This window comes from Molossus molossus, unplaced genomic scaffold (assembly GCF_014108415.1).
Source record: "Molossus molossus isolate mMolMol1 unplaced genomic scaffold, mMolMol1.p scaffold_m16_p_7, whole genome shotgun sequence".
Classification (NCBI taxonomy): domain Eukaryota; kingdom Metazoa; phylum Chordata; class Mammalia; order Chiroptera; family Molossidae; genus Molossus; species Molossus molossus.
Window position 1 is genome coordinate 100710301 of NW_023425401.1, and position 17447 is coordinate 100727747.

At 48.0% G+C, this 17447-nt stretch overlaps 1 protein-coding gene and 1 pseudogene across 1 annotated transcript in view; one reads left to right on the forward strand and one right to left on the reverse strand.

Annotated features, from left to right (window-relative positions):
- The window catches only part of KIAA1549 (KIAA1549 ortholog), a 125415-nt gene that overhangs the window by 36471 nt on the left and 71497 nt on the right, over window positions 1-17447 (reverse strand). The window contains exons 9-11 of the mRNA XM_036246340.1: window positions 14510-14687; window positions 9760-9944; window positions 255-451 (exon numbers count right to left, since the gene is read on the reverse strand). Coding sequence (XP_036102233.1) covers window positions 255-451; window positions 9760-9944; window positions 14510-14687 — 560 coding nt within the window. The remainder of the gene's footprint in view (window positions 1-254; window positions 452-9759; window positions 9945-14509; window positions 14688-17447) is intronic.
- Window positions 10501-10846, forward strand: LOC118619868 (annotated as a pseudogene).

The window sequence follows — 17447 nt, forward strand, 5'->3', positions numbered from 1 at the left end:
CAAATCACAAGGGGACCACCAAACCATGACGGGCAGTGATTCAGATCTTAAATGCTTTGGGGAAAGAAAGCAGACAGCCTCCTTTGGTGGTCCATGGCAGTGGCTCAAGACCCCTCGGGTTTGCTGCCACCGGGCAAGCTGTGGCCAGTCTCCCGGGCCGCGGACTTGGGCAGGACTTCTGATACTGGAAATTGACCAACTGAACACGAAACACGCCCTGTGGCAGAGCCCACTGCACAAAGCCCAGCACGAACCTTCCTCGGTGACGGATGTTCTTGGAGGGGACCTTGGCCTTGGGGCTCGGGACATCTCCATTCTCGGAGGGCGTGGTGTGGTCCTTCACAGGGCCTGGCAGCGGAGCCGGCTCGTGAATGATCAGGATGTCGTCTTTGTTGTGCTGCCCCAGGTGCTGCTTGGCGAAATCGAAGCCCTTCACGCTGGGGATCTGCAACTAAAACAGCAGGCGACAGTCAGTCTGAACTCTAAGGACTGGAAGAGAGACCTGACGGCTGGCGAGACTGTAAGCGCCACCTTCCGACGCAAGGTCGAGCCTGCAACTCCACCCACCTAATTCCACAAGCATCTCTAAAACGTCAAATGTTTGCACGGCGCTGTTCACACCTCGAGTTTGCAGGAAAGGTGGGGACTTGCAAAAAATTAAACACCACAAGGACTAAGTAGCTAGACCATCCTACAAAAGGCATCAGAAGACGATGCCCAACCCGCTGTCCCAGTAGCACCACCATGTGCTATGCAATTCCAGAGACAGTGACACAGCACAATATCCCACCTGGTGCCAGGGCTTGGAGGACAGACAGACAGAACCGAGACATACGGAGAGGTGGCGACACAGAGTGTGATCTGGATTGTGTCAGAGACCAGAGAACCCCGAGGCTGGGGGGAGATCTCATTAGCTGCTCTAGCAGGGTCAGGACACAGGGAGACAGAGAAAGCCGGCCTGTAGGTGGACGGCTCTCATGGCCAGCTTCTAGAGCAGCAAACCACTACATATTTCTAGGCAGCTTTTTTTTTCTCTTTCAATGTTTATTAATTTATTTTTGTTACAGATGCTTCTCCTTTTCCCCCTCAAGATACCCTCCTCCTCATTCTCCCCACCCCCAGCATTGTTGTCCATGTCCATTGGTTACACATACATACACATAAGTTCTTTGGTTTATCTCACCCATCCCCCCACCCCTCTGAGGTTTGTCAGTCTAAACCGTACTCCTTTCTATGTCTCTGGGTCTATTTTGTTCATCAGCTTATTTTGTTCATTATATTCCACAGGTAAGTGAGATCATGTGGTATTTGTCTTTCTCTGCTTGGCTTGTTTCACTTAGCATAATACTCTCCAGCTCCCTCCATGTCGTCTCAAAGGATAAGAAACCTTTCTTTCTTACAGCTGCATAGTACTCCAATATGTATATGTACCACAGCTTTTTTATCCACTCGTCTACTGATGGACGCTTGGGCTGTTTCCAGATCTTAGCTATTGTAAATAGTGCTGCTATGAACATGGGGTACGTATGTCCTTTCTGATTGGTGTTTCAGGCTTCTCAGGATATATCCCTAGAAGTGGGATCACTGGGTCAAATGGCGGATCAATTTCTAATTTTTTGAGGAAACACCATATTGTTTCCCTCTAGGCAGATTTCTAAAATCCAAGCAGACAGGACACAACGGGACCAGGACGAGGGCCCGACGACACCACAGGCATGGCATGCCAAGAGCCGGAGCCAAAGTCAGCAAAGACCACGCGAAGGGACGGACAGCGCTGGAGCCCGGCCCGGACCCCGAGCAGACGTGAGAGGCGCAGGAGAGGCAGACCCGGCGGTGACCAGCAGGGCAGACCGAGCAGGAGCAGGGACACCGAGGGGACGAGGGGAATCATGAAGGAACGATGACTCGAGGAAATAAAAAGGCGGGCCGTGCTTTAACCATGCTTAGGTCGAAATGGCCAAGAAGCTCCAAAGGAATGCAGCTCTGGGCAGCTGGAGTCGGAGAACAAAAGTCTGGGGACGCTTTCGGGCTGGAGATGTGACTTTGAGAGCATCTGTCTGGAAGGTGACGGGGGGGGGGATGACATTTTTTAAAGATGAAAACAGTCTAAGAATAAAATGGTGGAGGACATCTAACAGTTTGGGAACTCACAGAGAAAAAGGAAACCAGGAAAAAAATAGAAGCCGACTTCAAAAAAAGTGGAAGAATTTGGACCGTTCAATGTCATAGAGGGTCAGGGAATAACGAATTTCTAGAAAGGAGAGGCCGGCAGAAGTAATCGGGGCACAGGGATGAAGGAGAAAGGGGTCTTCGAAAAAGCCTACCTGTCACACTGGCAGACGCAGGGGACCTATGTGGGGGTGCGAGGTACCAACTCAAACCCACCACCAAGACCCCACGAGCCTGCAACCAGAGTGTGGGCCTCAGATTCCGGCCTGTGCTAAGACAGGAGAGGTGCTGGAGGTGCACGCACGCACAGACAGTAAAGGCGGGACACCACCTTGGATGACACTGCAAGTGCCAAGGATGGGCTTTCAAAGATGCCTTAATCCGAGCTTGCAGAGCAGAGGAAGATAAACTGCACATGGAGAGCTGTCTCAAGGGTCTCCTTGTGGTCAGCAGGAGGGCCACGTGCAAGCCGGAGCCTTCCTAGCCAGGCTGGTCCCACACCTACAGATGGTCCTGTCAGTCCAAAGACACAGGCAGCCCTGGCCGGTTTGGCTCAGCGGTTAGAGCACCAGCCTGTGGACAGAATGGTTGTGGGTTTGATTCTTGGTCAAGGGCACATACCTGGGCTGCAGGTTCTATCGCCGGCCCCGGTTTGGGTCGTGTGGGAGGTATCCAATTGATCTCTCTCTCACATCAATGTTTCTCTTTCTCTCACCCTCCCTCCCTCCCTTCCACTCAATCCAAAAAATCAATGGAAAAATATGCTCAGGTGAGGATTAACAAACAAACAAAAGACACAGGCAAGCCCATCCAAAGAGTTATTTTAGACAAGAGACTATGTAGAAGCAAAAGGTCATATTTGCACTACCTTTATGCACAGATGACTAACAACAGCTTAGATTTGTCATCTCTAACGTCTTTTTAGCCCTAAAAAGCTATGATTATTGGGGCAGAGGAGTAGTCTGCAATCATGACTTGGGCCAGCAGAGGGAGACAAAACTTACTGTAAATACAGTTTACAAAGATGTTGCTTGGAAACAAAAGGCCAAGACCGGCCTGCCTATATCTATTCTAAATCAATGATACTGTGTTTCAAGGGCAGGCTACTCCACCGCACAGGTGGTCTGTGAGTGGCACACACCCCCTGGGTCAGGAATAGCGACTAGCATTTTCGAAACAATGAACCTGCCCCTCCCTGCTACCCCACCCCCGACCCAAGCAGGATAAATTGATTTCCTCATTCATGAGACTGGATTAGTACAGTGACCTTCAACGGGGTCCCCCAAATCCCTGTGGGTACACTCTTTCCTAGGGGCATCCAGCCCTCTGCAGGGCATCAGATTCCAGAGGGACAACCTCTGTATATGCTGTCACCTAAGTGTGAATTCTCTGAGTGTGCCAGTGGTCTAGGCACACGCTGGCCCCGTTCTGCCTCCATTCCTAAGAGACCTTCTACTTTACAGGAGAGGGGCGCACCTCTCACCCAGCGGCACCTCATTTCAGCCTCTATGTGAAAGCATACGTTATAATCAATAGTCACCTAATCATCACCATCAACATCACCGTATCAATCCTGGTAAAACCCTCTTTGGTTTATTTCCCAGTAAGAAAGTAAAGGCCTTCTAAGGACTGGGAAATGCTCTCTTTTGCCAGGTAGATGGTTTTGCTTTGCAAAATTGAAGGAAGAGCCACAGACTGGAGACATCCTCTAAGCACAGGTCTCCAAAGTGAAGGAGGGAAAAACACAAGCTACACTGTCTCTAAGGCCCAGCCTGTGTGCCCCGAGTCTAGGAACTAAAGGCCTTCCCTGACCAACTCTCAGGGCTCCCGTAACCACCAAATATGTGCGCGTGTTAAAATGCTTCACAAATGCCCTAGTACCTTACAAATGAGACTGGCAGTATTTTTATTGCTCTTAGTTGGTGAACATCCAGCAGTTAATATACACAGTCAGCGAAGAGTTCTTGGGCATCAGATAAAGCTATAGATAGAAATTCATAGAAATTCTATAAATTCGGCAACAGGATGTGACACATAGTGCACCCTCAAAAAACAGCTGATGACCGAATGAATTTCAAAAAGGTCAGTTGAAGCATCAAGCTTACTGGATTTTGTGGGGAATCACGGAAAGGGTGTATGTCATAAATGAAATATACATGCATCTTGGCCTTGGAGTCCTGCTGGCTTCTTGTTGATTCCGACAGCCCTAAATATGCCCACTAGATCCTTCCACTTCTCACCGGCTGGGTGAGTCACCACCTTCTGTAACAGATATTTGGCCATGAATCTGTGCTTATGCCCCAAACAAAAGCCATTTACACACAGAAGGAAAAAACGAGAGGAATCACTGCCTACCCCACACACACACTGATGGAATTAATTACTTTTGTTTCATCACAGTTTCTGGTACACTTTTTCTAGTTTGTTTCTCTCTCTCTCTCTCTCTCTCTCTCTAAAAAAATCTCCAAGTAAGTCTGGCTGCATTGTGTCTCCAGCTTCCACATGCAGAATAAACCTGAATCTGTATTTTATAAAACGAGAGTAGCGATTAATTAGTGCCTGAATATCCATATTGGGGTCAGTTACTTCCGAAGAAGGGTGTCCCTTCTTCCTTTACTATGTCACAAAGGGCTCAGAACCCAGGGTCAGTACCCTACCAGAATGTCACCCACAAGTCCGGGAGGCCTGGTGGAGCAGGTCAGCCAAGTAATCGGAAACACACCTGACGAATCTGGAAACATATGAGCCGTAACTATAACACGGCCCAGAGGGAACGGGACAGAGTGAAGCCCCCAGTACTCGGTGAGCCCGGACAGCCGGTGGCAGCACTAAGATGAGTGAAGAAACCCGGAGCAAACCCTAGCCGTTTCCACGGGGAAATCTGCGACCCCGGAGAGAACGCCACTGTGTAAGGGTTTAGCTGGAGGGCCGTGACCTGTGCACATTCCAGGACCACCACAGTATGTCCACAGCAGTGAAGACCAGGTAGAGCTATCACCACACGTGTGTCTCTGCCACGGCCCAGCATGGGGTCCCGGCCACCCTGAGGTCTCTGTCTGGAACAGCAGTACTCCCAGATTCCCCCGCCCCCAGGCACAGCAGGTCCCGGTCCCCTGGCGGCAGGTGAGCTGGAACCACCCACACCTGAGGCGTCACGAGATTCTGGCAGAGAATCAAAGAGCAACCACGGGGACAAGCTGAACTCAGCTGAGCTTCTCTTCAATGCACTGGTCACACCGCCCCCGACGTGACCGTCCCCAACAGACTGATGCTCCAACTACCCTCCCTGCTGCAAACCCTTCGGTCCCCACTGCCTACCCCTTACATGTCCTGTAAACCACCCGAGCCTGGCTCTGCCTGCCTTCCAGCCTTCGTTCAGCCTCCTCGAGCTCCGTGCCCTCCCTCCGCCTGGGCCCGCTCCACCTGGCTTCACCTCAGTCTGCACATCAGCCCCGCATCACCTCTCAGAAGGCAGAGGCCACCGGTCACCAAGAGTGGGGTGGCGGCCCCTCGGTGCTCCTGCAGCACCCTAGACAGACCTACACGGTGACGGTGTGTCGGCCTGCGGAGGGTCTGTCCTCAGCACAGAGCCCTCGAAGGCAGGGCTGCCTGCTGCCTGGCCCTGCTTGGCTCCCAGCACTCGCTCCCTGCCATGAGCGCACCACCGTGTCTGAGACAGCTCCCCCTGCTGCCTACGACGCCACCCGGTCAGAAACTACGGTCCTGTGCCAACAGCAGGTGCAGACCGTCCCCAAAAGAAGACCCAAGTTCCTGTGGGACCAGCAGCAGGTAGCCCATGCCATTCACATCTTTTCTTTTTAAAAAATATGTTTTTATTGATTTTTTTGAGAGAGAAAGAAAGAGAGAGAGAGATGTGAGTGAGAGACATCAATTAGCTGCCTCCTGCACGCCCCCTGCTGGGGATCGAGCCTGCAATCCGCGCAGGTGCCCTGACTGAGAATTGAACCGGGATCTCTCAGTCCATGGGACAGCGCTCAATACACTGAGCCACACAGGCTGGGCGCCATTTGCATCTTTAAATAGAACCTCTGCAGGGCGAGGCAGGTCTAAGCTGGAGGTTTTTTGGGGGGGAACAGTGACAAGTGATGACTTTGGACTACAGATTAAAGAGACTACAGATAAAAAGACACAGGTTGGGGTGTTTTTTTTTTTCTTTATTATTAGAAATTTAAAAAGGACCCTGCTTCAAAAGATGACAGAAGGGCCTCTCCCTCTTATCATATTTCAAAACTAATCGACTCCCAGACAATCTGAAGAGGTTTCCTTCCCGTTATAGGGGAAGGGGGTGTGGATTTTTGGTCACCAGATTTATTGTTTCCAGATGTTCATAGCTCTGGGATTTGCTACAGGATTTCAGAGAGGAGCAGAGACGCAGCGTCAGGGGTGGGGTGAGCAGCACAGAGAGAGAAAACAGAAAGGCACCCGAAAAAGGAAGAGGAACTCCTGCAGTCACCGGGAAGACAGCATCTTCTCCAACTGTCCCCAAGAAACAGGCAAGAGGCCCTTGGCTATTGCCAGATAATCTCAGAAGAAGTGTTTACGAAGCAGAGAAATTTGTTTTCAACCTGGCGGAGATCAGTATTTTCCTACTGCAAACACCTGACAAGATCTAGCCGGTGGGTTTCTGAGCCAGCAAAACAAAGCCCGGGAAACGTCGGGGAGGTACCAGCCCCCAACCAAGACACCATCTCTCAGGTTAGCTCCATGCAGAAGACCTTTCCTGCTAACGTGCTGGAAAAATGTCTGAGCAACTCCAGAGGCTGGAGGTTCCATCTGAAACGGCCTGTGTGATGTACGTGTAGCCACACCTGGGATGTGACAATACTTCGGAAGCGAAAACGGGAGAAGGAGAAAGCTTGGGGACGCTCCTGTTCTGAACTCCAGAGGCGCTGTCCTCAGACGGCTCCTTGAAGTAACAGATAATGGACGGGCGCCCACTATGAGTGTTTACATTAGAAACCTAAGACCTAAATACATCACCATCTCTACTGGTTACATCTCTCTGAAACTGCACTCTTACACCAGAACAAAAACATTTCCAAATCTATTGCTGATCTCGTCACAATGAAACCCACGCTCTGAATTATTGAGAATAGCAAGTACTTTTTTTCCAGGTTTTTTCTGTGCCATTCATTAGTCTAACAACTAAACAACCTTGGCAGATGAGGTAAATAATAAATGAGGTCCCATAATGAATATAATACGAACGAATAAAATGCTTCCAATATACTTGATGACCATATGCTTATAAATTAATCAAGATTTTGCACTTCTTAGTAAATTCATAAGAGAGAATACTCTTCATTTACCTTTACAAAAGTGAAATATGCTGGAAAACAATAATTTTTTTTCATTTAGCAGGTCTTGGTTTGGGATGCACAGAACGTTTTATCCTCACACAATCAGAATAAAATTCAAAGGTGAATCAGGCAATTCTTTATTTCTTATGTGCTTTTTCTTATCCAACTTTTAGAGTTCAGTGAATCCTCTCACTTATTTTGTTTGTTTTTTGTTTTTTTATCCTTACCTGAGGACATTTTTGCATTTATCTCCAGATATAGCAGGAGGGAGAGAGGGAGGAAGAGACAGAGAGAAACATCGACATGAGAGAGACACATCAAGTGGTTGTCACCCGCAAGACCCCAACCGGGCTGGAGACAAACTGCAACCGAGGTACATGCCCTTAGCAGGAACCAAACCTGGGTCTCTCCGGTCCATGGGCTGACGCTCCAACCACTGAGCCAAACCGGCCAGGGCGTCGATTTTTGAGACCCATAGAGGTTACATGTGAATAAATGTAGCAGATTCATGACCCCTTCCCATCGCCTGGGTAACGGCTGTCTCACGCTAGGCTACATGTTGGCAGGCAGGGAGTTTGCTGGCCGTTGGCATGTTTTTGCTCACGCCAGGTGAACTAGATATTCACCAAGAGCCAATATCTTTGCTCTGAAACTTGCATATGACAAATAAATATAGCAGAAACTGCTGAAACATGTGAGAAGAGAATTGCTATCACTATAAAAACTAAATTGACCCTGGCCGGTTGGCTCAGCCGTTAGAGCATCGGTCTGCAGACCAAAGAGTTGCAGGTTCGATTCCGGTCAAGGGCATATACCTCGGTTGCAGCTTGGTCCCTGGCCCTGGCTAGGGTAGTGCAGGAGGCAGCCAATCGATGTGTCTCTCTTATGTCAATGTTTCTCTCTCTCCCTCCCTCCCTTCCTCCTTTTCACTCTACATAAAAAATAAAAAATAAAAAGCTAAATTGAATGCTTTAGCAAGACATAGACAAGGGGCTGTTAAAACACTACTGTCAAATTAGGAGGAGGTGAGTTAACTTTAAGGTTGCAGAACAGGGCGGGGTGGGGGAGTATTAAAAACCTGGAGACTTTTGCATTCAGGTTGCTTTGCGCTTCTGTAAAGAAACCCTAACTGGCCCTGGCCAGTTTGGCTCAGCGGTTAGAGCGTCGGCCTGCGGTCCGGAGAGACCCAGGTTCGGTTCCCGCTAAGGGCACGTACTTCGGTTGCAGTTTGTCCCTGGCCCTGGTTGGTCGTGCGGGTGGCAGCCACTCGATGTGTCCCTTCACGTCGATGTTTCTCTCTCTCTCTCTCTCCCTCCCACTCTATCTGTACAAAAAATGGAAAAATATCCTCGGGTGAGGATAAAAAGAAACCCTAACTGGAGACTGAACTGATGCATCATGGGTATTTATTATAAGAAAGACCATAGGGAATTCCTCTCAGTACCCAAATAAAAAGATGAGGTATGTTTAAAGACTGGCAACCAAATTACCTTTTCATACATTATTATTATTTTAATCTTCACCCAAGGTTATTTTTCCATTTATCATCAGACAGAGTGGAAGGGAGGGAGGGGGAAAGAGAGAGAGAGAGAAATATCAACATGAGAGAGACACATGGACTGGTTGCCTCCCGCACGACCCAACCAGGACTGGGGGATGAACCACAACCGAGATACGTGCGCCCTTGACTGGAATCGAACCCACGACTCACTGGTCCGCAGGCCAACACTCTAACTGCTGAGCCAAACCGGCCAGGGCCCTTTTCATATATTTTAAGTTAAAATGTTTATGGCACGGATTACTATTCTTTCATGATCAAGTGGTCTCGATCAAAGTGGGTAGGTGGGTTTGCAACAGGCGGATGGAAAATAAAGGAGCCATTCCGTGAAGTGGTGTATGAAAGACAAAGACACACAGATCTGAGAAAAATCTCCCTTCGCTCCTGTTCTCTGAAGATATTCAGGGTTAAAACAGATCGGAGCTCATACCCAGAATAGACGCGATCTTCTAGCTGATGGTCTCGAAAATAAAACCACAGAGGACCTCAGAGGTTCTCAACGGCATGGCTAAGCCTTTCTACAGCGTCATCTTCTTGGCATATAGTTAATACTACAGTGGAACTGGGGTCTCAGCGAGCAGACATGAAGGCAAAGGGACACCACTGTCAATAACGAAAGATTCCCCTAGTAGTTCTCCTTCAGTATCAGGAGCCTGCGCTCCCCGTCCCTGCCTGCAGGACACGCGTACGCACGCCGGATCTGCCCCTTACCTTCTGACGCTGCTGAATGTTGGCCACGGTGTCAGGCTGGAAGTCCAGCTTGTCTGTGCGGCAGAGTTTCCAGTAGAGGATGACGACGATCACCGTCACCACTAGCACGGGAATGACCACGCCGACGATGACCCAGAGGTTGCTGCTCTGGGACTCTGGCGATGGCCTCTTCACCATGTCCATGGCTGCAAACAAGGAAGAAAGGCCCTTCGGTAACTCCTTCCCTGGACAGCCCTTCTGGGCAGTGAACGTGTCTTCTCTGGGAAACCTGGGAAGTTTCTGTTATTCCAGCTCGAGACAGCTGGTTAGAGGCTATGCTCTCCTGATGATGGGGAAAAACGACCAAGTAAACCAACACAATGCAGAGGTTACGTCGAGAAGACAGTAGGGATCACAGTGACAGATATAATGTGTCTAAGGGGACATGGCTAATTCGAACGCAAAGCGAGGTTAATTCCAGGTCTCCCGACTTCCCGCTTCTTCTACAAGCTCACCCTCAATTCCCACAGCAGGAGTGCTTCCATACCCAAAACCAGAAATCCGGAATGCAGCCATGAGCACTGCCTTTGCCTCCTCTCCTGTGTCTCCCGAACCCCTGAAACATGGCTTTTAATCAAAACTGCCTTACTTAAGGTACCCGCTTATCAATTTTAAAACCCTATGATTCCTTTCCTTTCGAGCACCCAGGGATCTTGGCGGCTGCTTCTCGGTTGGGGGCCATCCGGCACCTGAGGCAGGAAGATGGTGGCCGCGAAGACAACAAAAAAGTCACTGGAGTTGATCAACTCTAAGCTCCAACTTGTCATGGAAAGTGGAAAGTACGTGCTGGGGTACAAGCAGACTCTGAAAACAATCACACAAGGCAAAGCGAAACTGGTCATCCTCGCCAGCAACTGTCCAGCCCCGAGAAAAAGTGAAACTGACGACTACACCACGCTGGCCAGGCCTGGGGCCCATCGCTGCAGTGGCAAGGAGCCGGGCTCGGGCACAGCGTGTGGAAAATACTGGTGTGCGCACACGCGCTATCATCGACCCAGGTGGTTCTGATAGCACTAGACGCCTGCCAGAGCAGACCGCTGAAAAGTAAATCATGCAAAACTGTTCTTTAGTAAAACTGGCCAGAGCTCATTTTTTAAAAAAATAATAAAGTAAAATAAAATCCCATTAAGTCAAACTTACTTGGAATCCGCCACTCCCCACCCCGGCCCCCATCTTCCATGGCCTTGGACGATGATGGTTCAATTGCTCTGTCCTTCTTCATTTCCTTCACCAGCCCCTTCGCCTAACCCTGCCCCCCAGTACTGGGCCCTCGCCCCCTCACTCCATACTCATCCCCTCAGAGGACTCGGCTCTTCCTAAAGCTCCTCTGTCTTGCGTTCTGGCTGTCTTTGTCTTGCAGGCCATACCTTACTATCTCTTTTCAGGTGCATTTTGTTACCTAAATGTATCCCACGGATACACCAGACCCCCTCGCTCGTTAGTACAGTCACGGCTCTCGGTCTCTTTCCAAACACGTCTCAGTCTTCGCGCGCAGGGACTACGCTTCACGCCCTTCTGGCAGCCTGTAACGGTTAACACGTGCTATGGGACCGAAACGCAGCTGCTCAAAGATGGAACGTCAGGAACGAGTCTCGGTGCCGCCTCAAGTTTGGGTTGAGGCCCCGGACAGAGTGGCGGGGGAGGGGAGCCAGCGCCCACAGCTCACAGGCTATGAGAGGCCCGGACCACAGGGCAGAGGCCATGTGGGAAACGGAAACGGTAACAGTGGAAAAGTTTATATTTTTACTTATTTATTTTATAAATACATTTTTATTGACTTTTTTTCTTTTAGGTAGAGAGGAGGGCAGAGGGGGAGAGATAGAAACATCGATGAAAGAGAAACATCCAGCGGCTGCCTCCTGCACGCCCCTACTGGGGATGGAGCCCACACCCTGGGCATGTGCTCTGACCGGGAATTGAACCGGTGGCCTCTGGGTGCATGGGTCGATGCTCAACCACTGAGCCACTCCAGCTGGGCACAAAATTTATATTTTTAAATTTGGCCTAAATATAGCTCATTTTGCATGAAAACAACTAACAATATGGAAAGAGGAATAGAATCGCACTGAGGGGCGGGACAACTGGCTGCTCTTCTTGGTTCCCACCGGGTGAAACCCTGTGAGAGGCACACTTGGTCAAAGCGAGGCCCTGACACCAGGGCCCACAGTGCCTCGAGCTGGCCCTGGTGTTGGCGAGGGCTTCCAGCCCCAGGACTGTTACCCTGTGGCTGTTAGCAAGAGCCAGAGGAAAGAGAGGTGCAAAGAGCAGATGGAAGTGGGCTTGAGAGGTGCCCGAACCCTAGTGCAATTCATCTTTTTTTTTATCCTCACCCAAGGATATTTTTCCATCTATCTTCAGATACAGGGAGAGAGAGAGAAAGAAACATCGATGTGAGAGGGACACATCAACTGGTTGCCTCCCACACAGGGCCGGGAAGAACCGCAACCGTGGTACGTGCCCTTGACCAGAATAGAACCTGAGATTCTTTGGTCTGCGGGCCGACGCTCTAACCGCTGAGCCAAACCAGCCAGGGCCAATTCATCTTTTTAAAAGGTGACGTGTTGCCCTGGCCGGTGTTGCCCAGTGGTTAGACCACTGGCCTGCAGACTAGTATGTCCCAGGTTCGGTTCCCGCTAAGGGCACGAACTTCGGTTGCAGTTTGTCCCCGGCCCCAGTTGGGGTCATGTGGGTGGCAGCCAGTCAATGTGTCTCTCTCACATCAATGTTTCTCTCTCTCTCTTCCTCCATGTCTCCCTCCCGCTTTATCTTAAGATAAATGCAGGAATGTCCTGGGGTGAGGATAAAAAAATAAAAGGTGACGTGTTTATCTGGAGTGGGGCCCGTCTCCAACAACCAGGAATGTTCATATATGAAAAAGAGTATGTATGTGCTTTATTCTCTCCCTGCTTTGAAACAGAGCACACCAATATGCAATCATCTCTCAAATACACACATCACCGATGGCTGTTTGCTTCAAATCTCCCGTCACCTTCTATAAAATGGAGAGAGTGTGCACATTAGCCCTTACCCTGGTTCGTTTCCAGGGACAAGTACAGATTTCACGAGGAATCTTCCACTGCCGAGGATAACTTCGAAGCTGTCAATTTTAAAAACTGCCTCTGTCTCCTACGTATTGCTCTCGAGAGTTTTCGGATGCTCCCTGACGCTGAATTCCTTCTCGACATTTACTTACCCTTTATCGCGAGGAGCAAGGACTGCTGAGCTTTTACAAGGACTGCTCTCAGGATCATAAAGGAAAAACACTCACATTAAAATAGCAGTCTGATTCATAAAGGTATATTTAGAGAAATACACTCTTCCGCGCCACTCCTTAATTCTAAATACCCAAAATCCGTGAGCTGGAAAAAAGGCACTGCAAGCAGCCCTTGCCAGGGGGACAGAGGCCTGGTATCTTCCAAAAATAATAAGGAAATAATTTCAAAATGCCTCTTTCTAAATCATGGAGTGGTGGGAGGCTAAGGTGGGAGAGACACCGGCTTGAAGAGGGCGAAGGATCAAGGACTCCTTTGTGTTACGAGACCCAGAAGGAAGCCAATAAACGCAGAGGGCACCTCCCAGCTTCCTGCGTGACTCACTGTCCCCACCAACGTTCAAAATATGACATACAAGATTCTGGAATAAATACAGAGAAAACACGTTCTTGTACCCAAGACAAATTTTTTAAAAAGAGACCTAGGACAGGAGTAGGGGGAAATATATTGAAGTGAACTTAAGCTACTACAATTCACTAGAATGCTATGAATACAAAATACTAGGAGGAAAAATAACCAAAGCAATTGGTCATAACCAAAGTAACTGACATAAAGAAGGTCTTTTTAAAGAAATTTTAACAACTGACATCTTATGTAAGTGCCACTTAATAATATGGGTGCAAGACATCCATCTACTATACCCACATAAAAATGCTTTAGCCCAGCCGGTAGTTGAGCATTGTCCCATGCACCAAGAGGTTGCGGGTGCAATTCCCGGTCAGGGCACACGCCCAGGTTGTGGGCCCAAACCCCAGTGGGGGGCCTGCAGGAGGCAGCCAATCGATGTTCTCTCTCATCAATGTTTCTATCTCTCACTCTCCCTCTCCCGTCCTCTCTCTCTAATATTAAAAAAAAAAAAGAATTCTTTAAATTCAGAGTTCAGCCCTGGCTGATTGGCTCAGCAGTTAAAGCATCGGCCCTTGGACTGAAGGATCACAAGTCTGATTCCCAGTCAAGGGCATGTACCTGGGTTGAGGGTTCGATCCCCAGCCCAGTTGGAGTCGTGCGAGAGGCAACCAAACGATGTGTCTCTTTCACCTCTCTCTCTCTCCCCCGCACCCCCCATTCTATCTAAAAATCAATGGAAGCCCTGCCGGTTTGGCTCAGCAGACGGGAGAGTCCTGGGTTCAGTTCCCGCTAAAGGCACATACCTCAGTTGCAGTTGGTCCCCAGCCTGGGTTGGGGTCGTGTGGGTGGCAACCAGTCAATGTGTCTCTCTCACATCGATGTTTCTCTCTCTCTTCCTCCCGCTCTATCTGAAGACAAATGCAAAAATGTCCTCGGGTGAGGATAAAAAATAAAATAAATCCATGGAAAAATATCCTTGGGCGAGGATTAACAACAGCAACAACAAATTCAGAGTTCATTTTCAGAAAGACTGGCCTTTGATCCCGGCACAGCACAGAGGACTACTGAGGGGACACGCCTCGGGTACTTACGCTGGGCAACAGCGCCTTGAATTCGGTAACCCAAGATAATGGCAGCTCTCTGGATGTCGATCTTGTTAATCAGATCTGAAGACTTGGCTGCACTAAGTCTTTCTCCATCTTGATCCTCCACAAAGTAGATGAGCTGCACAGGATTGTCATCTCCCTCGAGCCTGGACACATTTACCACCTGAAAGATAACAGAAACCATTAGCATTTTAGAAGCTTGTGTTTCCAGAAGCCCTTTCTCTGGGCACGCAACATTGACTGTGTTATTCAGCATTTATTTCCATCCCCATAATAAGCTCCTCGCACTATTCCAGGTTCCAGAACCCCCACGATGCTCTCCTGATGGGAGGAGGGACAGTTAAAACGAACGTTCCTCTGTGCAGAATAACAAAGGAGCTTTGGATTGCTCAAGTCTCCTCTGAGACAAAGGGGCCAATGGGATACACAGACCATAGGGTGGCCAAGTCCAAAAACCTAGACTTGCTACCAAGAAGCCCCAGTGTGTCACAGGAGGACGCTGCTGTCCTCCTAACATCAACCATGGAGGTGAGGTACACTGTAAGTGGTTCTATCCAATCACGTCTAGAATCGACTGGCATTGTCTCCGCTCTTCTGGGGCAGGGTTTCTCAAACTTGGTACTATTGCCATTTTGGTCCAGATAATTCTTAGATGGGGGGGTCTGTACCAAGCACTGTAAGATGTTTAGAAGTACTCTCGCCCTCTACTCGCTAGATGCCAGGAGCAACAGCAGATGCCCTCCCTCACCAGTCATGACAGCAGAATGTCTCCAGACAAATGTACCCTGCGGGGGGCAAAATCATCGCTGGTTAAGAATCACTGCTCTTGCCCTGGCCGGTTTGGCTCAGTGGTTAGAGTGTCAGCCCGCGGACTGGAGAGACCCGAGTTCGGTTTCCGCTAAGGGCACGTACCTCGGTTGCCGTTTGTTCCCGGTCCTGACTGGGTCATGTGGGAGACAGCCACGCGATGTGTCCCTTTCACATTGATGTTTCTCTCTCTCTCTCTCTCCCCCTCCCATTCTATCTGAACAAAAAAATGAAAAAATGTCCTCGGGTGAGGATAAAAAAAAAAGAATCACTGCTCTTGGGATAATAACTCTCATAAATTCTTTCATACCCCACCCTCAATAATGAATATATCATTCAGAGAAATAACCAATAAGGAGATAGATTTGAACAATACTACAGACCAAATAAACCTCAGAGACACATGCAGAACACTCCATCCAATGGCAGAATACATTCTTCGCAAGTGTACACAGAACATTTTCTAGAACACACCATACGTTAGGCCACAAAAATAGTTTCAACAAATTCAAGAAGATAGAAATTTTATCAAGTATCTTTTCCGACCACAATGGGGTGAAACTAGAATCAATAACAGGAGGAACGCTGGAAATTTCACAAACACGTGGGAATTAAACAAAGCACTCCTGAAACCACCGATGGACCAAAGAAGCAATCAAAAGAAAATATCCTAAAACAAATGAAAATGGGAACACAACATACTAAAACTTATGAGATGCAGCAAAAACAGCTATAAAAAGAAAGTTCATAGCTATAAATGTAAACACAAAGTGAAAAGAAAGATTTCAAATACAAAAATGAAGAAAAAGCTAAGCCCAAAGTTAGCAAAAAGAAGGAAATAATAAAGATTAGAACAGAAATAAATCAAATGGAGAACAGGAAAACAACAGAAGAGACTAACAAAATAAGAGTTGGTTCTTTACAAAATTAACAAACAAACAATTAGCTACACTAACCAAGAAAAAGTGAGAGTTCTCAAAATTATAATGACAGAGGCGACACTACAACAGATACCACAGAAACAGAATCAAAAGAGACTACTATAAATAATTATACATCAACAAATTGGACAACCTAGAAGAAATGCATTAATTCCTAGAACCATATAACTCACCAAAACTGTATCATAAATAGAAAACCTTAACAGACCAGTAATGAGTAAGGAGACTGAGTCAGTAATCAAAAAATTCCCAACAAAGAAAAGCCCAGGACCAAATGGGTTTCACCGATGAACTTCTACCAAACATTTAAAAAGTTAACACCAACTCTTAAAATTTCCCCAACAACTGAAGACGAGGGAATGGATCCCAAACTCATTTTATGAGACCAGCACTACCCTGACACCAAAGCCAGGTAAGGACACTATAAAAAAGTAAATTATAGATCAATATCTCTGATGAACACAGATACAAAATTTATCAACAAAACACTAGCAAACCAAATTCAACTGCACACTGAAAAGATCACACACCATGATAAAGTGGGATTCATTCCTAAGATGCAAGGATGGGTCAACATATGCAAATCAATAAATATGATACATCACATTAATAAATGAAAGGTAAAATCCTAAGACCATTCAATAGAAGTAGAAAAAACATTTGACAAAATTCAACATTCATTCACGATAAAACTCACAACAAACTGAGTATTAAAAAACCATACCTCAACACAGTAAAGGCCACATATGACAAACCCACAGCTAACATCATACTTAATGATGAAAGGTTGAAAGTTTTTCCTCTGAGATCAGGAACAAGACAAGGGTGCCTACTCTTACCACTCCTATTCAACATAGTATTGGAAGTCCTGGCCACAGCAATCAGGCAAGAAAAAGAAATAAAAGACAGCCCAGCCAATGGGATTAGTGGCTGAGTGTTGAACCATGCACCAAGAGGTCGCCGGTTCGATACCTGGTCAGGGCACATGCCCAGGTTGTGGGCCTGATCCCCAGTGAGGGGCATGCAGGAGGCGGCCAATCAATGTTTCTATCTCTCTCTCTCTCTCTCTCTCTCCCCCTTTCTCTCTCTGCAAAATCAATAAAGAAGAAATTTTTTAAAAAGAAGGACAGCCAAATCAGAAAGAAAGAAGTAAAATTGTCTCTGCTTGCAGATAA